The 26,076-nt window shown below is 40.7% G+C and overlaps 1 protein-coding gene and 1 long non-coding RNA gene across 6 annotated transcripts in view; one reads left to right on the forward strand and one right to left on the reverse strand.

Moving 5' to 3' along the window:
• Nucleotides 1–12,864, reverse strand: part of NOVA1 (NOVA alternative splicing regulator 1) — a 151,380-nt gene extending 138,516 nt beyond the window's left edge. The window contains exons 1-2 of one of the 5 annotated variants that reach the window (XM_083616111.1): nucleotides 11,529–12,849; nucleotides 9,534–9,677 (exon numbers count right to left, since the gene is read on the reverse strand). In XM_083616111.1, the coding sequence (XP_083472237.1) occupies nucleotides 9,534–9,677; nucleotides 11,529–11,664 (280 nt within the window). In that variant the 5' untranslated portion in view covers nucleotides 11,665–12,849. Of the gene's footprint in view, nucleotides 1–9,533; nucleotides 9,678–10,736; nucleotides 11,497–11,528 lie in introns of those variants that run through there. The other 4 variants (XM_083616107.1, XM_083616109.1, XM_083616108.1 and 1 more) reach the window with 4 other exon arrangements.
• Nucleotides 8,993–19,317, forward strand: LOC310766813. The gene is made up of 3 exons (XR_014550422.1): nucleotides 8,993–9,090; nucleotides 17,162–17,228; nucleotides 17,982–19,317. It is a non-coding gene; the product is annotated as an uncharacterized lncRNA (long non-coding RNA).
• Nucleotides 19,318–26,076: the final 6,759 nt, after the last annotated feature.

Below are 26,076 nucleotides of genomic sequence, written 5' to 3' on the forward strand. Positions count from 1 at the left end.
CAGACAGAGATATCCTTTAATTGTGCAACAATGCTGTAGCAAAACAATGTATCACAATATATCTTGAATAATACTTTACAATGAAATAGTGTCAGCCCCCCAATTCACACAGGTAAGGTGCCAGCTTTTTCTAATGGATAATAATGTAGCAATTAAAGGTTTCCTCTATTGTGTTGATCTATATCTATCTATTGTAGTATTAGAATTGGATGTTGTTGTTTGTGTTATTTCCAGCACCGTCTGCTTGGCTCACTCGCAGCATTTGGCTAGACTAGGAGAAGTTAAGGGGATGCTTTCCAGATGTTATTGGGAATATCAACTGTCATAATTCCTGATCAGTTGTCATAATGGCTGGTCCACAAACATCTGGAGAGTGTCACATTATATCTGATGGCTTCTCTTATAGTTTTATCACGTCAACAAGCAAACAATGGCCTGGTGCTTTATATAATCCTAATCCCCCCCCCCCATTTGCAGCTTCAGCCTATTTTATTTCTTCGTGTTGATCCAGGATAGGAAAATAGTGGTGAACAGTCTCCACCTTGGCCCATAAATGGGACCTGTTTCATAAAGGGCCTGACTGCCCTTCTGAAAAATGACAAATACAACCATAAGTAACACACATATACGCTCATGGGCAGAAAATTTAATTTAGAGAGGCAATTCAAGGGATAAACCAGACTATTCATCCTTATCAACCCCACTCTGGATCAACAGGATAAAAGAGCAAGCAGCGAACTTGCAAAGAGGAACTTTTCAATTTGGCAGCACTGGAGTCCTAAACATGTTTTAATAGTACTTTTGTGCACCTGTACCTGACAGGCTATTACAAACACATTTTGTCACAAAAACATTGTATCTCAAGAAATATGAGCTTACACAGAAAGCACTGTAATACTGTAATAAAATAACAACATATGGATGCTCTGCAAAATGTTAAGTGGAATTGCCATCCTTACTTCAGAGAAAAAGGCTGGTGTGGAAGTACTCAAAGTTAAACTTGCTTTAACTTATATTGTTCACATTCAACTCATTACTGTGTCTGACCACTGCCACATTTTATGATTAGCTTGACAAGACACAGGAGCTAAATGTTCCTATTTATTTTTCCTTAAAAATTGCCAGGGCATTAGAGCGTACTAAAGCTTTCCCCTTTGCCACTTCCAGCATGGCGTGGAGACTGAAAAAAGGCACAATAAAGGTTAACCCAACACTATGCCCCAATCTTATTGGCAGTGGGGCAGGGGAGGGTATCAAAGGGGAATAAAGTCAAAAAATAGTTTAAAATGCTTAATTATATTTTAATAATTGTTTTTTCTATATTTTTAGTGATTCTTGCTTTAATCTATATGCCACCTTGAGCAGGGAAAAGGTAGGTTGTTAATAATAATAATAATAATAATAATAATAATAATAATAATGTCAAAAGACTAACAAACTGACAATGGCATAAGCTGTGGTAAACTGCAGTCCACTTTCAATGCACGACTCTGATGAAGTGGGCTGTAGTCCATGAAAGCCTGTGTCATTAAAAAATTGTTAACCTTAAGGTATCACAAGTTTTTGTTTTTGTTACAGTAAACAAACACAGCTACCTCTCTGAAAACTGTTCAAAATATCCAGAAATCTAATAATTGGTCTCCCATCTTTCTTATACTTTGTTCCTAGGATTGTATGCTCCTTGGGGCGGAACCAGAAGGTTGCACAACCCAGCAGGCAATACAAAAAACATTTTAGGAAATAGTGTGTGGGCAAATTCTTCATACAACAGACATGATTTTAGAAGGACATCCATATTAACTTTTTGCCTTAGCTGGAAAAAAAACTCATTCTAGAAAAGAGCAATAAATACAAACGTGGGCATTCCACAGGCAGAGAATCAAATGGATTGAACTAATTATTAAAAGTGATCAAAATGCTGGATTTGTTTTATTGCCACTAAAACGCACACAGCTGTCCTAATTTTTTCTGGCACCAGCATAACTGCAACACATGAATCAGTACATCTAAATCTGAATATTAAACCTGCTTGCGTACAAACTCCACTACTCTCAACCTTTAGTACGCCAAGATATGTGATGTCATAACACAGCAAAATTCTCAATTTCCGTGCCACTGGCTACCAATGCATCACAGACTTCTTCGCTAAAAGTTACATATGAGTGGGCTTGAAAAGACAGGGCTGCTGTTTTCAGCAGCAGCTAAAATGAAGTTTTAGCCTTAAGGCTCCAAAAAGCTTGTCTTTTCCTAGAATTGTGTCTAACAATAATGGATATACATTCATTTATAATACGTTTATTTATAGTCACATAATGTATCTTAGGTGAGCGTTCAGTATTCTGACAAGGTTTTAAAAGTAAATATGTGTTTTTATGGGAGCACCTTATTAGCAACTACAAATGCACCACGTATCAGTTTCAAACTAGTTGTAATGATGAATCAAATAACATAAGTTGTTAATATGCTCACAGCTTAAAGTGTTTTATTTCTTTATATTTAATCATCTTACCAGAGTGATTCCACCCTTTGTCCCTATTCCCAGTTTTCCAAAATAATCATTGTTATTTTGCAGAACTTCTATCCATGTTGACAAGACAGGTCCTGCAAAATACAGTAGGAAGTATATTTATGGAAAACAGAAGCTTTATTCTTTCCACAAATAAAATCCAGAAATCAGACACACGAACACATCACACTTACTGTAAATTTAAACTATTAAAATGGGCTATCGTATAATCAGCTACACAAGTAGACTTTAAATGTACTGAATAGTGATGAAATCTAGTAGTGATGAAAGAATGCTAAAGATGTACTGGTGTCATAGAGATAGTGTCCAGTAAGTACACTGACAAACTGGGCTGCCATATTCAGGTAGGTAGTCGTGTTGGTCTGACGCAGTCAAAATAAATAAAAAATTGTCCAGTAGCACCTTAGAGACCAACTAAGTTTGTTCTGGGTATAAGCTTTTGTGTGCATGCACACTTCTTCAGATGAGCTGCCATATGAAACTGGCAGTTAACATGCAAAATCAAGGAAAGCTAAATAAACAAACTTTGTATTCTGCGTGAAATAATTGAGTAGCATTTAATTTCAGTATTTTCAGAAAATATTGTTTGCAATACCAAATAAGGTATGAAGAGTTTTGCTCAAATGTAAAAGTCTAGCCAGTTTAGGGCAATTCATATTTACTTAACCGAAACAAACGTAAAACAAAACAAAAGTCTGAATCTTAAAGTAATAAGGTTCAATGTTTTCAAATCTCTTAAATAGTTATAGTTTAGAACAAAAAACCCAAAGTTACATAGTTTGAAATCCCAATATTCTCAAATGGGAAAGTTAGATGGTATGTTTTAATCTCTTCTATGAAAGACATGGGTACTGAAACATTCATAACACCTCCATGTACCCAGCATGAAGTACATAACCTTTCAAAGCGTTTCCCTCAAACATAAGTGAACGTCTGTTGTATTCAAGTAATGAGGAAGCCTAAAACACCATGTAGATGTATAGCAAAAATTTCCAGACTACCTAAAAATTTATATCAAAACACAAGTAACACGTCACACAGAACATAATACAAGATAAATGATGTTACCGAAATAATATACAAATCTACATTTGATATTCAGCATTCATTCAATACTGGAAGTTTTGATACATATTTCAGAGTAGATCCTATTGGTTTTAATAGGTCTTCAGTATAAGTATGGTTATACTGAAGAACCTAAGGCAGACTAAAAAATGCACATTTTATTTAAAATATTGTATTTCCTCCTTTCATCCACTTGCTTTTACAATGCAGTTAATATTGAATAAAAACCAATAGTCATTTTAAATCTTAAAAAAAAGCATTCAGTAAAAAGATCATGAGAATAGCTTCTCAATTTCCAGTATGTACTGCCTTTTATGCTATGACACTACAGCCTCTGAGGGTCAGATTAATTAAGATCAACAGCAGCTGCAGTGCAACGTGAGAAGCACACTGTCACAATTCCCACCAGTCTAGCCCAATTACCTGCAGCATTCCAGCACTGGACAACTGACAACCTTCAAGTCTCTACCAAGTCATTCCTTCCCACCGGACTAACAATAAACATTAAAAACAAACTAACCTCTTTTTGAGAAGGGCTGCAACACCAGCTGCACCTGCTGAAAACTGCAAAGATGAATCCCAGAAATGTTTGTTAGTCGGATCTCTACAGATGTTGTTGAACTTAACCAGAACCAAGTTCAAAGATGGAAATGAGGCAGCAATCAACCCCAAACTTCATAGCAATTTTAACTTTCAAAATCTGCAATCTGATTTAAAGAATTAGCATTTTCTTTTCTAATTTGCAAGATCGTTTTTAAACCAAAATAGTTATTTGTTTAAAACCTATATTGTTCGGAAAATTAATTTTCTGAATCATTTTCGGCAAAAGTAATTTTATCCTTCAAAACGAGGTGACAGGACTTTAAAAGAATTTTTAAAAATCAATTATTAAAATAAGTGAAAGAGCAAAGAGGTAAAGCGACAACTTAAGACTTCTGTTAAACTGGAAGTTCACCAAAATTATGTTTGTATTAAGATATCTAAAATTACCTTCATTTCCTTTCTAAAACAAATTCACTTCCATGATCAGGTATTAGGAACCTCACTGCCATTCCAAATAGCATTTCATTTTTTAAATGCTGTCTGAAAGATATTTATTGTGCAGATTATTTTACTAGTGCATTGAGCTTTTTACCTTCACGCCATCACTATAAAGCTAAGCAGCAGTTTAAAATGAAGCAATAAGGATTCTTTCTGAAATGGATGCGTCTTTCTTGGTTCCTCTATAAAACTCCACATGCCCTCCAATATTAACTATATAAAAACATTGCACACAGAAAAATAATTCTCTATTAATAATGTATCTAAGTAAACTGAATTCCATAATTTTAAAAAAATTAACAAGTTCCTTCTTTAACATTGTTCTGTCATCCTCAAATAAATTTGGCCTATAAACCTTTCAAAAAACTAATCCACTGTGCATGCTGATAAGTAAAAGTTGCAAAACAGATAGGCAACTTGTAGATGTCTCCTGGCTATGCTCATCAATCTGATCCCAAAACTCTTTCTAGCGGAATTCCTTTCCACTGGTTGCATTAAGATTCACTCAGTGAGTGATTTGCTGGAATGTATGACCACCATATTTTAGTTTAGAAAGAAGTTTCCTCCAGGAACTCATCTGAATTGATCAAATGGAGGGGAGATGTGATTGTACACCATCCTGCCCTGCAGTAGGGTGCTAGATCAGGTGACTATTTTCCCTCTCCTAGCACCATTTTTAAGGCTGAAATCCTACATACACTTAGCGAAAAGTACACATTCATAAACTGATAGATCAGTTTGTTAATGTTGAAGATTGTACACTAAATGCCTATCATTTTTTTATTATTTAAGGGACGGGGTGGGGTTAGAGAAACATCAATACAGGCATTTCAATTCAGAACAAATCCACTCTCTTTAAAGTTTTATTCAACAATCATAAGATCAACCACAAAATCAACAAGGGACAAAAACCACAAAAGTACTAAAAGTCCCCAACACCCAGAAAGCATATTTAATGGAAATGCTGCATATTTTCCCCATATTAAAGAAAATATAACATTACACACAAAAAGCTACCTCCACGTCATACAGAATTCTCATCCATTTATAGCTTAATTCGGAACACTAAAAAATAAATAAATCAGAACCTAACTTGTTTTTTCTCATTAAAGAAGACTTTGCAAGATCAATGACAGCTGTACAACTGAGAATTATACCTTCAAACAGCTAGTATTCAATGCTTGGGCATTTAAGAGTTAAAAAACCCAAGAGAACTAAGCTTTCCAGATCTATCTCAGTGACCACAATTACCACAATGATCACATACTCAGCATTACTACTTTCTTCAGAAACAATCCTCCTGAGTAAAAAATGGTAGTAGCAATACAACCTGTAGCAACATGTCTATATTTAAGCATCCTAAAATAAGGACACATTTTGTGGGGCAGGGTGGGAATGACATGTACCATGAAAGCTAAAACGTAATGGGACAGATGTGTCACCCATTTACATGAATGACATCCTTGCTGGAATACATCTCCAAGCATCTGGACAGCCACACTGCACACAGCTATTCACATTCATATCTTAATTTCAACCACACTTACACTGTAACCCTATATATGAAGTCAGAAATAAATCCCATTGAGTTCAATGGGACTTTTTCCAGGGTGAGTATAGAATTGCAGTCTCAATCATTTAACAAGGAGAGATTTAAAATTACAACTATTTTTTTTAGCGGAGAAATGACTGCTGAACTTAAACAAAAAAACTATTTACCTCTACGCTCTCATTACTTTCTCAAAGTCCATAGCATTTTGTGAGAACACCCTTTGAAATGTTGCCTGTGGGGTTATTATTTTGAAATTATGAACTTCAGGAAAATACTGGTGTACATTTGGTCATTTTTTAAAAAGGGGGGGTAACATTTTCAAGGTCATAACTCATAAAATTCCTGTTCAACATGTTTTACTGAACTTCTCCATAACACTTCCTCAGATTTTATTAATATCAGTCAAATACTAAAAGCAAGTGATATAGAATATCATTTCACAAAGTAACTGTGCATTTCCTCTTAGACAATTGAGTTCCTTTAAAATGTCATAAAATCAATGGGATTTTAAGTAAGAAAATATTTTCAGTGTGTGTTGCATACACCCAGATTTCATATGTCATAAGGAAAGAATTACCAGTCATACATGTATGTACAGCAGCTTTTTTATTTTATTTCAAACACAGAATACACAATAAATCTATCTACCATACAGCAAACAAGAAAAAGTCAGCAGACTATTATCTGCAGTTGTCCTATTTTATCAAGTAGTATTACTGGAAATTCCAAAGCAGAATTACTGGACATTCCAAATCAGAATTCTGCAGTATTATCTTTCCTTAAACATTCTTATTTTCTAGTTATTAGATTATAAGTAGAGAAGCACAGACAGACAATGCTTACCTGTTTTTTAACAGTTTTGTGCCCAAATAAGGATATTCATTCTGAGCATTTGGCCAATTTTACTTACACTCTGGATGAAAAGTGTTTTGATAACCTGGATTAACTTGAAAATGCTTGCTAATATCCCAAACTAATCAAAGGGCAGCAGCACTGAGGGGTTTTCTTCAAAGTATGCCAATAGTATGATTCATGTAACTAGCTGCAATTAATTTTGTTACTTCTGGTCATATCAGATTAACTAAACTTACTCTGTGCTAAATACAAACTAACATGGAATATAGTTCACAAACGCAACTATCATTGATACGCACAAAAAGTTTTATAATCTAGCTGTTGCCATTGAACTGTATAACTGCCAGGCATCTATGGAACAATTAATACCTTTAAGTATTACATTGATCAAAACTCTAGTTGGATACAATATTTACAACGCTAATCGAAAATTCACACCTACACAAGATCAGTGTCTAGTCTAATTTAAGGATGATCAGAAGTTAGCATAGTTCAGATTAAGACTTCAGGATTTATAAATGGAAGAAACCCAAATTACAGTAGGTTGGAGAATCCATGAGCTCAAACTATGCGTCAGGCTCATGTTCAGTTCTAAACAGAAACATTAACTAGCACCATTAAAGAGTGACATGTATTAGCATGTTTATGTAGTTTATGGATGCCCATATTTATTTATTCACTAAAATTGATCAACACTGTGGTTTCAAATATAAACGAGGTCTCACAGGACCAAAATTAGTGATTAGTAAATAACAACAACAAGGGATTGGTTTACACCTGTTACAGTCAAACTGTACAAGCTCTCTCTCATGCTGGCATTTCTTCAGAGGGAACCTGTTTACGTCACAGGAACACTTAACACAAGGCTGTAAACCCCTCATCATGCCTTGTCTTTTTTTTTAACCTTCAGAGGAAATTTCTATTAAAATCTTTGCATCCGCCAAATTCAACACTTAATATTGATTTTAATTAAGGTAAAGGACTCCTGTTAATGTAGCAAACAAAAGATTCCAATCTTGCTTAATACTATATAGCTAAATCAAAGGTTATGATTTAGAATTTGCATTGATGATCAAACACAAATTCTTCTGCACTGTCATCTCACATTGGCTACTCTTATGAATATCACAAACACATCTGTAATTTATTCATCTATTGTCTCCAAACTCAATTTGCCATTATAGCTACAATCCAAAACTGTCACAATTTTATGTCCATATCGATTATGTCATCTATATACCGGCTTTCACTTTTTAAAAATATACAAGCTTTTTCATCAACATTTTAAATACTATTTCATGAAAAAGACACCATTCATAAAAAATAACGCATTGCTATATACTGCATCTTGAATGGAATTTTTCATATAAGTCTTTGAACACATACACTCTCTGCCTCTGTACCACAACTATCACAAGAGAATAACAACCTTTGTATCAAACAACAATGATCCACTTCGGAATTTAAGACAGTAGAAAATGAAACACTCTTGTTTTACTCATGACAGTCTTTCTAACTAGTTTACAAGATTCAATCATATCTGTGAGCCAGTGCCAAATATAAAGAATTTTTCTTTTCATTACAAGAAAAAAGAAAACAGGCCATCTTAATGGAAAGCCACCAGTGCTAGAGTTAAGAAAAATCAAATGACTATCAGAACACTTCCTTTATTGACAATGTTTCTTTTATCAATAATGCTTCATTACTGGTCTATATAAAGAAATGTTGCTTTTAATTTACAGTAAATACCTCCACACCAGTTTAGAAATCTTTATCAACATTATGCATTCAAAAATGATAATAAAACACCATATATGAATTATACAGCCTTCAGTATGTATATTTTATAATTCAATCTTATAGTACTTATGTGTACAATATTCTTAGAGTCTAAATTTCCAAACAAAATTATTTGTATTCTTTCGCAATAGGTTTCCGTTATATATCACAATTGTGAAAAATATACAAAATCAAAGAAACATCTGAAGAGCAGCACTTGGAATTTATTTCATGTTAAGATGTATGAACAAAGCAATGAAGCAGAACCAAAGTACGTAATGGATTTAAGGTAAATGGCCTATTCTACAAGGAGAACCTGTGTTTTTACTTATGAGCTTAATTGCCATAATGTCTGAAAACTTCAGCAAAACCTGTAATGCCAGCTGTCAAACAGCCTGTTTTTTTAAAAAAAAACATTTCTTGCAATAAGATGAACTGTGTAGAACACACATGCATAATAGCAATGATTCTTAGTTTTTCCACAATCAGGTTTAGACAGCGAGCTATCTTTTCTTTATTGCAAAATAACAAATACCAATATATTTACTTAGAATTGCTTGTGAAAATGCATTTTACTATTCAAGAATGCCAGTTATTGTAGTGGTATGCTAATACTATTTAATTCTACAGGTACGCTAATGTTGTTTAATTATACAGAATGTGGATACATTACCCTAGGGATTTAACAAATAATCTTCTAAAGCTTGCACCTACCTGGATAAAAGTCTTTGGATTTAGAGAGCTTGATGGTAGCTCCAGTCTCTTTCTGCAGCTGAACAATTGTCTGTCCTCCCTTCCCAATTATAGATCCAGCCGCATAACTAGGTATGAGGACCTTTAGAAAATATTGGCCGTCCTCTGAAAAAATTGAGATATTGAAGGTTAATTAGCTGCCTAAAATCTCATTCATCCTCAAACCTACAAAAATATGCCTTTCTATTATAGTATTAACGTACAGGTATTCTGCACAGATATGTAACCAGTTGCACTATCCTTCATATCCGCTGTGAAAAAATGAAGAATCTAATGAATTGTCCTTAATTTGGTGGTGCTATGAGAAGCAATGACCCAATTCAAGTTGTAATTCTGAATGTAAAATAGTTACTAAGGTATGATATAACTCTTCAGAAAGAAAGAAAATACCTTACACAAGAATTTTGTCAAGAACTACAACTTTCCCTAAAAATGCTGCAAACTGGAAAGAAAACATTAAAAGGGCATTTGTTCACCATTACCACTGTACTCTCCACAACACACAGCTTTATCCACTAAATCCAAAATTTGAGATTTTATTCAAAGAGTTTTAGCTATTGACAAAAAAACTTGGCAATATAAGTGGATGCAACCATTTGCCTAAGTAATCCAGATGTATTTTTAAATGCTTCTCAAGTGGCAATGATCTCTTAATCAAAGGACATTAATAATATTTCCCCCTTTAAAAAAACCTGGAGTCATGCATACACTTTAAAAGGTGACTGCTTATGTCATGCCCAATGTAATGCCCAAATCAGAGCAAAACGAAAGAAAGAAAAAAGCCAGAACTGGGGAATGAATCAAATATTTCTTTACAACTGAACAATCTGCTCCTCCAATGAATGACATCAATTCTATGGACCTTAAAGAAACTGCTCTGAAAGGATCTCATGTAAAAACAACACACACATTTAAGCCCTCTTTATTAAAACACAAATACACACCCCTATCTGCTTTTTCACAGCTTAACCTAAAAATGTATCATTACAGAACTTTGCTTCTATAAAGGAGCAGGTTCAGAGCCATCCTACTTTTCTTTGAGAGTCTATGTCCCAGCTAGTACAGGTGCGCCCCCCACCCCACCCCGCAAAGACATTATACAAACAGTTAAATACACGAGCTATCTACTTCTGCTGTTTGTTAATGTTGGATGAATAAATTCACCTCTGCCTCGGTGCATTGTTATGAAGACTCCAGTGCAAATGAATAGAGGAGATGCTGGTCCCGTTATAACTCATCTCATCCAGGAAGAGCAGGATGTTAACTAACAAGTCACCGCACCAAGACAGGCAACTCCCGCCCTCCCTCCGCAAACCTCTCTCTGACACACACACACGCGCGCACACATCCCATCACCGTGACCCAACCCCAGGAAGAACAAATCTTTGCAACATTTTCCACCGTAACAGAAAGTGGTGCCAGGAAATCGGCAAGATTTTTGTTGTATTGGGTGGGTGGGAGGAAAAAAAAAATCTACCTGGCGACTCACGAGAGGGGGGGCTTAAGAGGGGATGGGGGGAGTGAAAGTGCTTCTTTTCATCCGCCATTTATTCATTTAGTTTCTCCCAATTGTTCAAAGGCGTGCGCTGGTTAGGGGGGCGGGGGGGGGGGAGAAAGAGAGAGAAAGAAGCAGGCGAAAGAAGCAGCCCTGGGCTTGGTACAGCCCGGTGGGTCGAGGCTGAACAGCCCTCCCCTCCACCCCACCGCGACCCCAAGTCAGGACGAATATGCGAAATTAAAATAAAACGGGGCTGCTAGATGCTCGGAAAGCGGCGCCATTTTGATGAATGATAACATTAGAGAAATAAGGAATGTTTGGGGAAAGGGAAAGGAGGGCGAGGTGAGGCGAGGAGGCAGGTAGGAAAGGGGAAGGTGGGTGGGGAATTTGGGAGGAGGAAGAGGAGGAGGGGAAGGAGGAGGAGGAGGTGGTGGTGGAGGGGGGGGGCGAATACCCACCGCCCGTGTTGGTCCTTTTGGTGCTGCCGGCTTCGGGGGGAGCTTCAAGTGGTCTTTTCCGAGAGTCCGGCGGGTCCAGGTCTATGGGCACCCCAGTGTGGGTCCCGTTCTGCTGGATGGGAGCTGCCGCCATCATGTTTGCTGCCGCCGCGAGAAGGATAACTGGCTTCTCCCTTCGGGGTGGGGGGGGAGCAGGGAGGGGGGAGGAGGAAGGAAGGGGGGGCTCGTCCCGCTTCTTTCGGGCTTCTTCTTGTCCTCCTTTTAAAAGCTCGAGCTAATCTGGCAAGTCCAACACCCCCTTTCCCCAAAAGGATGGGGTTTTTTTGGGGGGGTGGGGGCTGGAGGAAGAGGAGGAGGAGGGTTTGTTTATCTGGCACCGGTGAAATGGGTGGGTGGGGAGGGGAGGAAAGGGGTGGGGGGGTGGGAAGCCAGGCAGGACGAGTGGCTGAAGGAGCAGCTGCAGTGCAGTGCCAGCAAGCAGAAGCTGAGGTAAAAGAGAGAGAAGGGGGAAAAGGGAAAAGAAAATTAAAAAAGGGAAAAGAGGGGAAGAAAGGGGGGTGGGGTGGGGTGGGAGGGGGGAGAAAGAGAAAACAAGGGGAGAGAAGAGAGGTAGGGGAGGAGGAGGAGGGGGGAGAAAGTGAGACGGAGGAGAGAGAGAGAGTGAGAGAGAGGGGGGAAGGAGGGAGAGAGAGAAAGGAGGGGGGACGGGAATGAGTGAGTGAAGCAGCGGAGGGAGGGGGGGAGCGAGGCTGACGAGGAGGAGCGAGCGAGGTGGCTGAGCGGGTAGGTGGCTGAGCGAGCCAGGGAGCGGGAGAGAGAGAAGAGGAGGAGGAGGAGGGGGATAATTCAGGGAATTTGCCTCTGTGGCCCCTTCAGCCTCCACTCCCCGCCTTTTTCCTTCCTTTTCCCCTCCCCTCCTCTCCCCTGCCTCTAGTCGTGCGCCTGCTGCTGCAGCTGGTGTCGAGCGGCTGCCTGAGCTGAGGAGAGCTGCTGCTGGTCGTGGCTGTGGCGGTGCTGCTGCTGCTGCTGCTTTCGCGCTCTCATTCTCTCCCCGTTTACGAGTCTTGTCTGTGGCGCGCTGCCGGGCTAGACTCTCTCTTCAGTCAGGAGTTGCTCTCGCTTGAGCCGCTTCTCTCGCTCCCTCCCTCCTGCGCGCGCACAGGCACTCTCTCGCGCGCGCGCTCGCACAAAAACTCAGGAGCTCGTGGCTTTCGGTTGTGTGGGAAACCGGCTCGCGCTCCTTTCCCCTTCCCTCAGCGACACCCCCATAACCCAAACAGGGTTTTTTTAAAAAAGAGAGAGGGAGGGGGGAGGAGGACAAGAGGGGGCGTGAGGAAAAGGGGGGGCCGAGAGAGAGATGACAGTTAAATTATATATATATATATCTATTAAGGCAGGCCTTAGACGGAAGGATGGGGGTTTGAGCCAATAGGAGCTCCGGAGTGCTGAGCTCGGATTGGAGGGTTGAACCAATCAGAAGAGACTTGTGGAACGGGGGCCCCACGCTGCCCTTAACACCCCTTAACGCATAGAGAGTAATAGGTGTCTTTCTTCACTACCACGGGCGGAAAAGCGGCCCTGGGCAAAAGCTGCTGGGAAAGGAACACCACACGCTACACACACAAGCAGAACTCGTGTCCATAAACAGGGCTGGTTCCAGGTTCGCGCCGGGAGACCTTGTCAACCGCAACCGCATCTTAAGCGAGCGGGCAAAGTTGGCAGGTCACGCGCTTTCTCTCCTGGGGCAGCGCGGTGGCGAGGGAGAGCAGGTGTGCGAGCGGGGAAAGGGCGGCCGGCTGCCCCTTGCCAGGAGCAGCTGCCTCAGTCAACCTCCCGCTGGCTCGCTTCTCCCCCGCTGGGAGGCTGGGAATTGGGGAGTCCACTCCTCCCCATTGCGCTGCCCAGAGGAGGGAGGGTGAGCCAGCACAGGGGCAAGTGGTGGTCTTCCCCCCCCCCCAAAAAAAAAACACACACACCCCGCATCAGCTGAGGCTTCTTGCTCGCCTCCTCACACTGGAAGCCTCCTAGTGGGACCCAACGCCACCCAAAAGAGGCAGTAAACTGGCAGTATGCCGAGATCATTGGGTCAATACTGGCTGGCAGCATGATTCGGGGGTCCCCACGCAGCCTGGAGATTCTTGCCTTCTGCATGCAGAACATGCACAGTGCATTGTCCCTTCGGCCAGTTCTACCCATGCAGTGACACTTCCTTGGATCAAGCACTCGCCTGCTTTCACAAGCAACTGCCACCTGCACCTGGAGTGTGTGTGTGTCCAGGCAGGGGGACCTATAGGAAGCTGCCTTATATGCAGAGTGAGACCAGTGTTACTTCTACCCCAGTACCCTCTACATGAGCCGGCAGCAGCACTCCCCATGGGTTCGGACAGAAACCTTTCCCAGCTCCCCTGGAGATGCCAGGGATTGAACCTGGGACCTTCTGCATACAAAGCAAATGCGCCACCACCAAGCGACCGCTCTTCCCCAAGGGGAGGAGGTGTTAGCACTGCTATGCTCTGCAGCTCAAATTGGGCCCAATGGGGCCACCCAGAGTGAGCAAGAAAGCAAGAGCAAATTATGCCACTCTTGACAGCAGAAGCCACCACCTCTTTCCTTTCTCTGACACATGAGGAAGGATTCAGCTTGCTCAGCTCAGTCACCATTGCCCAGCTCCCCAGGCTTTTGTTGCCTCTGCCTCCCTGCACATGTATCCACTTCCTCTGGGCACCTAGGTGTTTGGGTTTGGTCCCAGTCTTCTTTCCTGTGCCGTCCAAAGAAAGAGAGTAAGATGGCAGCTGCATCTTGCGTTCTTTCTCTGAACAGACTTGAGGCCCCAGACTAGAGATCAAGGGCAAGTAAGCAAGAGGAGGTCACAGCATATAGAGCTCTCTAGGCTCAGTTCTTCTGCCATAGCACCACCTAGAAAGAGAAGTCAAGCAAGCAGAAGCAGGAGAAACTTTCCTACCATGTTTCCTACTGTGTATTTATCTGTGCTCTCCCTTTCAGTGGTAGAGCAAACTAAATCCTTGCATCCATGGCTCTCAGAAGGAGAGGGTAGGTGAGCAATTGGAGACAGCCGTAGCCATTCCTTGCTACCACCACTTGCCCACTTTTGCAGGTGAGTGAGTGGCCCCTTCCCTGTGTCATCTGCATGTCATATAGCAAGGGGGCCCACCTACCCAAGAGCACATGGTTAGCGCATGTGAGTTTTCCTGAGGTGCTGGGACCTCAGTAGCTGCTGGTTGCTGCCAGTTTTGTAAATAAACACATGCTTCTCCTGCTCCAGAAACAGCTACAGCTACTGGTTGCTTTACTGCTAATTTGCCACATTAACATTAAAATATTAATCAAGAGGAAGGAGAGCTTAAAAGCAGCCTCGTAAAAAAGGGAAAACACTCTAATAATGACTGGAAGCACTAACCTAGTTTTCTTTGGTTGTGGGGCATGCAAAACATGAATTACACGGAGTCGCTTCAGATTCCTCAGTCGCCTTTGACTATGTTGCTTCTTGAGGATTACAGATACAGTGGTACCTCGGGTTACAGACGCTTCAGGTTACAGACACTTCAGGTTACAGACTCTGCTAACCCAGAAATAGTACCTCAGGTTAAGAACTTTGCTTCAGGATGAGAACAGAAATCACACAACGGCGGCAGCTGGAGGCCCCATTAGCTAAAGTGGTACCTCAGGTTAAGAACAGTTTCAGGTTAAGAACGGACCTCCAGAATGAATTAAGTTCTTAACCCAAGGTACCACTGTATTGTGTACTCTCCAGCAATTAAACCACAATAACTGTCAGTTACATGTCGATAATCAGCACCGTAAATTAAAATCTCTTTGCTTATAAGCATGCACTTAAAAAGAGAGAATTAATCTACCTTTCTAGAACTATCAGTAATGTGAGTATATCAGTGTTTTTAAGGTCTCACTCACTGGTGGCCCACCAAATTAGCAATTGTGCCACTGCAAGCTGTATCTAAATATAAAGCAATGCCACACTAGTGCATTCCACAGTACATATAGCATTTCTATGTCTTCAAGTGGTTTTGTCTATTTTACTGAGCGCACTCATGCCATGCGTTGGCTACCAAGTATAACTAATCCAGGTTAAGCAGTCCCAAGTACATATGCTCTTAACCATTTTTTCCTTCTCACAGTTAATATCCTCCATGTATTTAGAAGCCCCCTTTTAGAAGCCACCTAAACTTGTAGCTATCACAATGCTTGGTACCAATGAATTCCTTCAATCAATTATGTATTACATGGAGTTGTACTAGCACTCTTTGTTTGCCCTGAATAAACAGCTAGTTAATTTCATTGGATAACTCTGAGTTCTAGTGCTTTGAGAGAGAATAATTACCTTTTTCTGTTCACTACCTCCACAACATTCACAACTGAATAACTTTCTGTTATTTTCTTGCTTATTTGTTCCTTTTTCAAGCAAAATGCCTTGCTTTGCAGGAAAAATGCTTCTTCACTCATCATTTTTACTGTCTTCTCCCGATCGACATGTCTTTTTCTTTTCTTTTTTGAGACAGAGCAAATGTTTGTACCAGATGTAGGTGTAGCATAGATTTATATAATGTCATTATAATATTTGATGAATTATACATAGTTTCTTTCCTAGAAATTCCTGCCACAGAATTTGCATATTTACTGTTGCAGCACACCATCCTGCCATTTTCACTGAGCTTCTCACCGTTATCCCATGGTCTCTTTTCTAGCAAGTTAAAACCATTTTAGAGCCCAACAGTATATATCAAAATCAGAATAAATTAATTTTTTAGCCATAAGCCATACAAAATTACAGATGAAGCTATGCAAATTCAAATAGAACTGGAAAAAGCTATGAATCAATTGTCTATCATACTGGTGAAAACAGAATAAAATCACATAGAAATCAATACAGTGGTACCTCTGGTTACGAACGCTTCTGGTTACAAACACTTCAGGTTACAAGCTCCGCTAACCCAGAAGCAGCTGCTCCTGGTTGCGAACTTTGCCCCAGGATGCAGACGGAAATCGCATGCCAGAGGCACGCGCGCAGCGGGAAACCCCATTAACGAAAGCATGCCTCAGGATAAGAATGCTTTCAGCTTAAGAATGCACCTCCAGAACGAATTAAGTTTGTAACCAGAGGTACCACTGTAGCCCATCTTACAAACATTCTTATTAATTAATTCTTGTTATATTTAATGGCAGGCAGCACATATATAGCTACAATACAGATAACTTGCTGGAATTTAATCCAATTTCTGCTGGTTTGTCCAGTTTACATAATAATTCGAAACAGGCTAAAGAAAGTTTAGCCCAATGTTTTAATTGATGGGCTATTTGAACAAATAGGTTCCCACCCACCCACAGCTATATTCTCACCAGTACAGAACCTTAGTTTGTATCAGATAAGAAGTTAACACTCATCCAGTGCTGTAGAAAGAAATTGCTGCAGTCTTCATAAAGTGAAAGCTCTTCTTACAAACAACTTTGGAAGTTATATCAAGTAATTCTCCAGTGCACGCTTAAACATAAACAGCCTGTACCATGGTGCTATTTTTACTTCCACCAGTAGAGATAGATCTTGTTAGATAAACATGTCTGTTGTTCTCCTTTTAAACTCTGTTTATTTCTGCCAACAGTTCAAGTCCAGCAAAGCATACTAGTGAGAGTTCATGCAAATGAATCTGAGTGATTTCCTAAATCCAAGTAGGCACCTCAGACCAAGTAATCTATAAATGTTCCCTGAGGCAAATTTTAGGGAGTCCATCGGTTGTCATGTTCATAATTTTAATCCAATAATTAAATAGAACCCTGCTATTCAGTTATACAGTTACTCAGTTTAGAAATATTATTTTGGGACTGTTTGGAACTTTAATGTCCCTGAATCATTTGTTCCATATCCAAATTTAACTATTTTACTGTTCTGACTGACTCCAGTTACTGTGTGAATAAGTAACACTATTCCTATTACAATTTCCTGGTGTTTGCCTTCCTCACTTCTTTTCAGTGAAGCACCTTAAGCCTCTGAAAAGGATCTTAAGGTTTGGGAGAAGATAACCTGGTTCCAAGCTGTTAATTGTTTTTGTTATTATTGTCATTTATTAAGGGCTATCAACTTACCCTCATACAACATTAGTAAAAAGACAACCTCCATCTTGAGCAGGCACCCGCAAACTTGGCCTTCCAGATGTTTTGGGACTACAACTCCCATCATCCCTAGCTAACAGGACCAGTAGTCAGGGATGATGGGAACTGTAGTCCCAAAAACATCTGGAGGGCCGAGTTTGGGGGTGCCTGATCTTGAGGAACTTACAGTTTAAGTGTTGTGTGGGGTGGGGGCAGCAGAGGTAGTTGAGGGGAGAAAGACAGATTAAAGGATAATGGGTGCACATTTGGAAAAGCAATTAAGCAGTGTCAGTAGTTGATGAAGATTAAGGGGTTGCATTAACAATATTCAAGAAAGAGGTGGGACTTGAGGAAAGCTTTTACCTGTGGCACCTCATCATCACAGCAAGGGCATTCTGGAAAGAAGAACAGCAAGAGAATTGGTGGCATCCGAGCAGGAAACATCCAAGTGGCTTTAGTTCTAAATCTTTTTTTTTTTTTTTTTTACAAAGCTCTTCAGCAGAAAAAAAGATATTTTAGGTATGGGTATCTCTCCAGTATCTTCTGTTGTGCAAAGAATTTTTATTCCTAGCCTTTCCCTATCTTTTTCAGTATCCCTTTTCAGTACCCCCCCCTTGTAAGCTCGTGTTTCCGCTGTGGCTCCAACTGGTTTCCTTCTGTTTAAATAAGTTTGAGGCTATCATTTTTAAAAAAAAATCTTTAGCAATATGTTTATCACAAACGTTCTGGGCATGTAATATTACTGCAACTTCACATTTTATTTGCCGCGTTTTGTGCTCAGGGAGGCTTCCCTTACAAAGTGGAGATCTCCCTAATGGGAAAATGCATGCACTATCCAAGAAGAAAAAGAGAAAAAGTGGAAACAGAAGAAGCTACGCTGGTTTCTGCTCCCTTTTTCAGTGCTTGTTCAGACAAACAAGCCTATGGTTTCTTAACTCCCTTGCCAAGAGTGCTCCAGTTTCACTTGTCTGTCCACTTGCTTGTACATGGATCCTATGTGAGATTTTGCTTCAGCGCCATTTCTTTTTGGGTAGTCCTTCTCCATTTTCGTGCCTCTGTCACCCGCTGTTTCTCATATCCTTCCCCCCTCCCACCCCATGTGTGACAGCTTATGTCAAACTAATTATTCACCTAACTCACAGATGTGGACTGTTGTGAACATTCTGTTGCTGACACCTGCCCTCAGCAGATAGAATCATGGAATCATTGTAGAGTTGGAATGTACCCCAAGGGTCATGTAGCCACTGCCAAAACAAAAAACCATTTTGTTCTATCTGTGTAGGCCATATGCAAAATCCTTTACTCTTCTTTTTCAACTGAATACCATTATTGCAAAAAAGCTGAGGCACAAGTCCTCTCACCCCAGACATATTGCTCCATATTGCAACCACTTCCATTAAGACATATATCATTCCCTCTAACTGCAAACTCATGTTGTTGAGTGCCTATCAGTTTGAAAGTGAAATGGGGCCATCCAAAAATAATTTAGTAGCTTCAACATACTCGTGATGCCCGAGGCATGCAGAAGTACATGAGTTTGTGACTTAAATGACAATGGTTTTTGTTTTTGTTTCTAAACTGCCAACAGGAACCTGCAAGCTTACAGAATATTGATGGCAGTTGAACCAAGAGAAGGCCTGGGGCAGGGTCTAAAGAAATCAAGCGGTCTGTAGCCCCTTCATGAATTAATTGCACAAAAGGGCTTTTTGTGTGCAAAGGTGCAATGAGATCATACCAATGGCCCCATCCCACTCTAGAACAGGGAGTCAGGGCCAGTGCTATTATTAGGTCAATTAGGGAGCCACTTGGGGTGCAAACCTCAGAGGGCTGCAGTACTGACCCCCAAGGGGCACAGTTTTATACAGATTACTTATTCTTGCAATTTAAAATAAATTTAGCAGTTTCAAGTTTTTTCTACAAGTTTTTGAAAATTGAAGTTAGCCATTTTTTCTGGGGACATTGCATGTGAAAGTAGTTAGCCCTGCCTGTGATGCAAAATAGCCTGGACCAGCACTGGTTGGAGTCAGTCCATCTCCTATAAGGCCCAGTCAACGTGGCCAATGGTCAGTGATGATGGAAGCTGTAACTCCGCAAGAAATGGTAGACAAAAGCTTAGCTACACATACTCCAGACCTTCACACATCCCTTTCCAGATGTTTGTTTGGGGGATGGAAGCATTGGAAGCCCTTATTTTATAACAAAATAATCTCTATCTGAACTTCAACCTACTTATCCTGTTCCAGTCTCAAGTCAGCCTTCAATATTAAAAGTAACTTATTCTAAGTATGGAAATCTAGGACTCCCTACCCCAAATGGCTCCCCATTACTTTAGTTGGAAGGGGAACCCCATAGTTTTTCCTTTGTGTGTGAACATTGGGTCCCTCTGTGGAACTGAATAGGGGCTCTCATGAATGAGCAGGTGATCAGAGCAAATAGCAATACAGAGGAAACAATTTCAGGACTGCAGTCTTTTGAGAATAGATTTTTTTTCTTCCAGTTCTGTGGAGTTCTGTGAAGTTAGCAAAGCAAAGGTTCATCATATTATATGGTATGAAATTTGCAGATAAACTTTTGTTCCTGTTCTTGGTTAAAGGCACTTAAAACCTCTGTTTGCTGTTTGATTTTCACTTATGCAAATCATGGCAGTTTGAAGGTCTATCTAACATAAAGCTTGGTCAGCAAAAAGTGAAATAGGATGAATCTACAGCAAACTAATCTCACCTCCTACAAACAGCTAGTCATTGTTTTTAGGAATGAAGTAGGCCAGCAAAAGGTCTCTTTGTAGTGCAGAAGACTCAAATAACATCAATCCACAACACAAATTAACTACAAGGACATTTATTGCCTAATGACAGCTTCTGTATCCAAAATTTTAAGGCTCAGGGATCAGATAATGGTTATTACAAGAAGGTTCCGAGGCCAACGATACCCTGCTTGCATCTGTTTTTTCTGTTTTCTCTGTTTGTAGACCTATTAAAGCAGGACTGATAAATATTTAGACTGCAATCTGGTATTCTCTTAGCTAGAGTGAGTGTCACTTACCTTAATGGGTGATATCCAACTCAGTCATACTCTGGGTAAACATATTGAAATCAATCAGTCTATTCTGAGTGTGATTAATGTTGGATATTACCCAGTAAGACTTACTGTTGACTAGACAAGCAACCGTGACATTACTGCAAAATTTAAATTGTAAAAATTTAGTAGAATTTCTATATCTCCATGCAAAGATTTGCTAATCAAAATATCTTATTGTACAGTCATAGATCCCCTCCCTCCAAAAAACAGAGCATACAAGGAATGAAAACATGAGCATTAAAACATATTATTATTTAAAATACAGTGGTACCTCGGGTTACATATTCTTCAGGTTACATATGCTTCAGAAATAGACTCCGCTAACCCAGAAATATTACCTCAGGTTAAGAACTTTGCTTCAGGATGAGAACAGAAATTGTGCAGCGGCAGCAGGAAGCCCCATTAGCTAAAGTGGTGCTTCAGGTTAAGAACAGTTTCAGGTTAAGAACAGACCTCCAGAACGAATTAAGTTCTTAACCCGAGGTACCACTGTACAATATAATGCAAAGAATAAAATACACACATTTTTATAATATTTTATGATACAAAAGATAAAAAGTAATATACAAATTGCAATTAAAATGAGAGTATGAGACTTTTGAGCAGAGAAGAGGAACTTGGCCATTAAGTCTGTTATTAATGTATTTGTATGAGCCAAAAAATATTCTAGGTATAATTCCAGTGTCGTTCTAGGATGTTTCCTCATAAGGGGACCAAGTAATCTATTACACTCCTCTGAAAATTACATTCTAAGAAGAGATGACCCAAAGTTTTGACTACTTCATCTCCATAGGAACACAGATGACTCTTGTATGGGACACCTTGATAATACCCTTATTGTTGTTGGCATTTGTGGAGGACTAACTAGGCTACTCCACCACAAGTGCCATCATCACCACTCCCACAGCCTTCCTAGCTGATTGGTCTGGTGCTGGAGGCTTCATTTACCACTGGGCCAGGACACTATCGAGAAGTGGCACTACAAGTGAAAGGTATGTGAGCAGGGCTGTGATAAACTTGGGTGAGATGGGAATGAAATGGAGGGGAAAACAAGATGCTGGGGAGGTCAGACTGATAGAGAAAAGGACATCCAGTGGCCAAGTAGTCTCCTAGAGACCATTGGGCAAGGGAAAGGAGGCTGGTTGCCCTAATTAAAGGACCGGCCAATCATCCCTCCACTCCACTAAATCCTTGACCAGAACCTGACTTCCCTCTGATATGGCTGAATATACTTTGGGGTGAGGGGCTTAGTTCCCAAGAGAGCTTCTCAGCTGGGTGAAGAAGTGATCCACCCTGAGCTTCTGGAGGAGATAGAAGCAATGAGGCTAGGCTGGGAGCAACCTCAATCCCCAACCCATATCACCACCTGGGATTGCTCTAGATGGCTCAAATTCTTGTTCCTGAGTGAGTGGGGGCCCTCATAGCTAAGTTCTAGAAATCCAACAAATGGTGATCCCCACCAGGAAAAAGTTGAATTGGAACCTGCAGAGAAGCCAAACAGCATCATTCCTGTTGGCAACAGGGACACTTACTTACCTGTTGAACTATAGGGCCACCAATGTTATATTGCTTGAATACCTACTAGTCTTACTGATGTTGGAACCTCTTAGAAACATAACTTGCATTTTTATGAAATAACAAAAAGGACTAATGATCTCTTGTTTATTGCACCTTGTTTGTGCATTGTCCTTTCCAGGATGGGGGTCACTATGGATGCTGAGTTCTTATGTTCCTTCCCAGGGACACATGGACAGAATCTCTTAGCAAACCAGAGCCAGTGGGGCCACCTTTCAAAGTAAGTAGCCAAAATCACCTAAGTGGACTTTGAATAGAGGAACTAGATATTTGTGAGTTTCAGTTTTCATCCTGAAAAGCACTTTTCCCATGCAGGAAATACATGCAGCACATACAATTGGGGGTGAGGTGTCCAACTCAGGTGGTGGATGTTGTGGGTCTGTGGTGGCAACCTCATAGGTTATTCTTCCTGGCTTCCCCTCTCTGGCTGTTCCCCTGAGCCGCCCACCCCATCCCAGAATTCTCATTGTCCTTAGCCAACATCCCAATGACAGAAATGCTGGCTTGCTGCCAACCTGGCCTGTGTTTCTGTTTCACCTAGTCTCCTCCCAATGTATCGCAGACATCATCACTGAGACAGACCAAGACTAAACAAGCAGGCAGAGAGTCAGTTGACCCAAGTCAAGTATTAAAACAGACATCTGCTCACTTGATGCACACTGGTGGCAGCCTAACTATGACATTGCAGGATTTGTACAGTTGGGCAGGGAGTAGGTACCAGGATAGACTGGTGAGTAAGTGGTGGTGAGTGTTGGAGAACAAAGCTGTGTGTGTCATGTGGCCTGCCCTGCATCCCTTAAGCTGGTCTGGTGACCAGGTATGGTGGGGGGACATTATCTCAACAGCAGTGTTTAAGTAGGATGTCTTCATAATCTCAGACATTTCATCCTCTTTATCTGGATTTCGGCCTCAAAGAGCAAGGGGAAGTGTGGGTGCATGGAGTTAAGTTGTAAGCAAGCACAATTTTTGACATAGACTGATCAGAAGGCATGTCTCTTAAGGCATCAGCTTCAACTTTCCCCAGCTCTGTAGAGCTCAAGCCAAAAGGAGATACCCTTAACTTTTAAACCAGCAAGGTTTTTTTTTATCACTGAATTTCCTGCAAGCCTTCTCACAATGAAGATCATGAACAAATTAATGGCTTAGTCACACCCATGATAAAGTATCTAGCTGTATTTCTTTAATTAAAAAAATAAAAAAGCAGATTAATTAGTACTGAATTTAATGTTTCTCTTTGCTGTCTTGGGGGCCCTATGTGGCTTGAAAGGTGTGATAGAAATTAATAAAGAGCAAATGTGATTTATTGAAAGAACACTGAGCATAATTCTCACAACAGAGTGCCATAATTTCACTGGAAGATGCGTAGATTGTATCCAGTGGTCTTAAACAACAAACCACAGGTTGAAAGATAAGTTGAAGAGCAATAAGAAGTCATCATAATCATAAACATTGGAATTAAAATGGTATTTTCTTCAGGAAACAGCCTTTTGAAGTGCATGCTTATAAGGATAGAGATAATGAACACCAGGAAGGGAATCATGCTGTGTATTAGCATCACACTGCTTATAGATTCATCATAGCTCTTGACAAAGATATTCTAAGTGGACCTCCTGCCTCTGTGCCATGCTGACATTGCTTTGTATTGGCTGCTGTTAGATCCCTGTAATCCTGAGCCTTGGGATCTTGTTCAACATGTTTGCCCCACTTGGTAGGCATGTTTGTAAGTATTTAAAATGGAAATGAACCGCTAATCCTTCTGTGCGCTCATAACAATGAAATGGGCAGAGCAATCCTATACTCGCATCATGTCAGGGTTGGAGATATGCCACAGCTACATCAGCAGAATGCCTGTTATATCCATTGTGTGCTCTACCTGGGCAGGAAGTGGGGGCAGGGAGTACACACAACTAGAAAATACACCCCAAAAAAGGACTTTAAAATGACACACAGCATCCTTGGAAATACCTCCAGCTCCCACCCACCAGGGACTGTGCCCATGCCCATATGCTGCCCTACACAGGTAACCAATGAACTCACAATGATGGCGGCATACCCCCCAGCACACCCCTACTTCACCACATGCACAACATGTAAGACAACTGCAGCACACCCATGCTCCGAGCCCCAGTGGTACAGCTAGCAAATACCCCACTACAACAAATCCTCAGGCGTTCCTACAGGCTGGAATTTGAATCTAGTGCTGTGCTGAAAAAAAATCCCCCATTTTTTTTTGTACCATTCTCCAGCAATTAATGTGAAAAGTAAGTGCATTCAAAATTACTAAAAGCCAGAGTACGTTCTCAAGGATGGGCTGCAAGGTTGTGCTTACTACACTTCCAAGGTGGCGCAGGAGTGCTTCCAATTGCCCTTTCTTTCATTCTACAAATTGCCCACAAATTGCCTGCCTGGGTGCCTTTGTTTCACAAAAACCCCAGGGTGCTACCAGCTGGATTTCTGGAAAGGTGGGGAGGGCGTCCTCTGCAAAGTTTTTATCTTTAAGGAAATGAGGACTGCCTCCATTCATTTGTCTTGCCTTCATTTGACACCTGCTCTGCCATTAGATCCTAGTTGTGCTCCAAATGAGAACCTCAAGTTTACTCGGGTAAGATTTCTACTTCAGGTAAGATTTACTGAGTGCAATGTGTGCATTAGGTGAATGTTGACTATATCACTATTATAGTAGACTTAAATGTGTGTGTGTGTGTTTCTTTTCATTGTTAGTGGTGTGGGCTGCTCTTTGTAATCTCTATGTATCTCAGCTCTCTGTTTCATTAGAAGAAGGCACTGCAACTCAAGCCCCACATTCAATCCCTGGTATCTCTAGTAGAGAACGAGGGAGTGGCTTGCAAAGTGGAACAGAGCTACAGCAAGAGTTTTCCAGCAGTGGTGTTGCTGAGGTTGACCAAGAGGCTGAGGGACGAGGAGGTGACACCAATGCCGCCACTAGGGACACTACAGCAGAGAGCCTATTGTTGTGGCTCCACCCCACTGGAAAAGCTTGAAATGATCTGTAGCAGTCGGGGCTATAAACTTGCAAAAGAGAAGAAAAAGTAGGCGCAGTGTTACAAACTCTTTCTCCCCTCCAAAGATATGGTACATTACTGCAGTTCTCTTAGGACCATCTTCCACATTAATCAGATGTAAGCGTCAGTTTTCCAGGGGCATTCTAGATATTTAGAGCCTGTACCGAACCTCCCAGGAGAGTCTGTGACATCTGTAAACAAAGATGCTTGGCATGATAGATTCAGTGACACTGTGCTACATTTTTGGTGCAAAACATTTATGAAAAATGACCCTTGCTCAAGTTATTCAATGGCATAGGAAGGGAAGGAAGGAAGGAAGGCAGGAAGGAAGGAATAACAACCCCTCAAAATGCACGGTCATGTAACCCACTCCACAGAGTCATGTTTTATTCAGTACACAACTTGTTTTAACAACGGATGGCATTTGCTAGAGTAAGAGATTCCACATAAGCCAGACTTTATAGATCTAAGAAGAAAGGGGTGGAAATTATGATAGCATGAACAAAAATCCAGGCCAATTCATTTAAAAGGTAAATCCTTTCCCTGTCAGAGGAAACAGATATAAAGCTTTAACCCCTGGAAAGTGGTCCAGTCTGAGACACATAAAGTCCCATGGGTGAATAGTACTGACACCTATGGGGAAGGAGAAATAAGAAGTGGGGTTAACAATAAAATATTTCAGGGCTCCTGTTCAAGGTTCCAGTCAGTCAGCCATTCCTTATGTCAGGATAGTCCATTCCATTCTCCGTCTC

The sequence above is a fragment of the Podarcis filfolensis genome (assembly GCF_964270895.1).
Source record: "Podarcis filfolensis genome assembly, chromosome: 1".
NCBI classification, from domain to species: Eukaryota; Metazoa; Chordata; class Lepidosauria; order Squamata; family Lacertidae; genus Podarcis; species Podarcis filfolensis.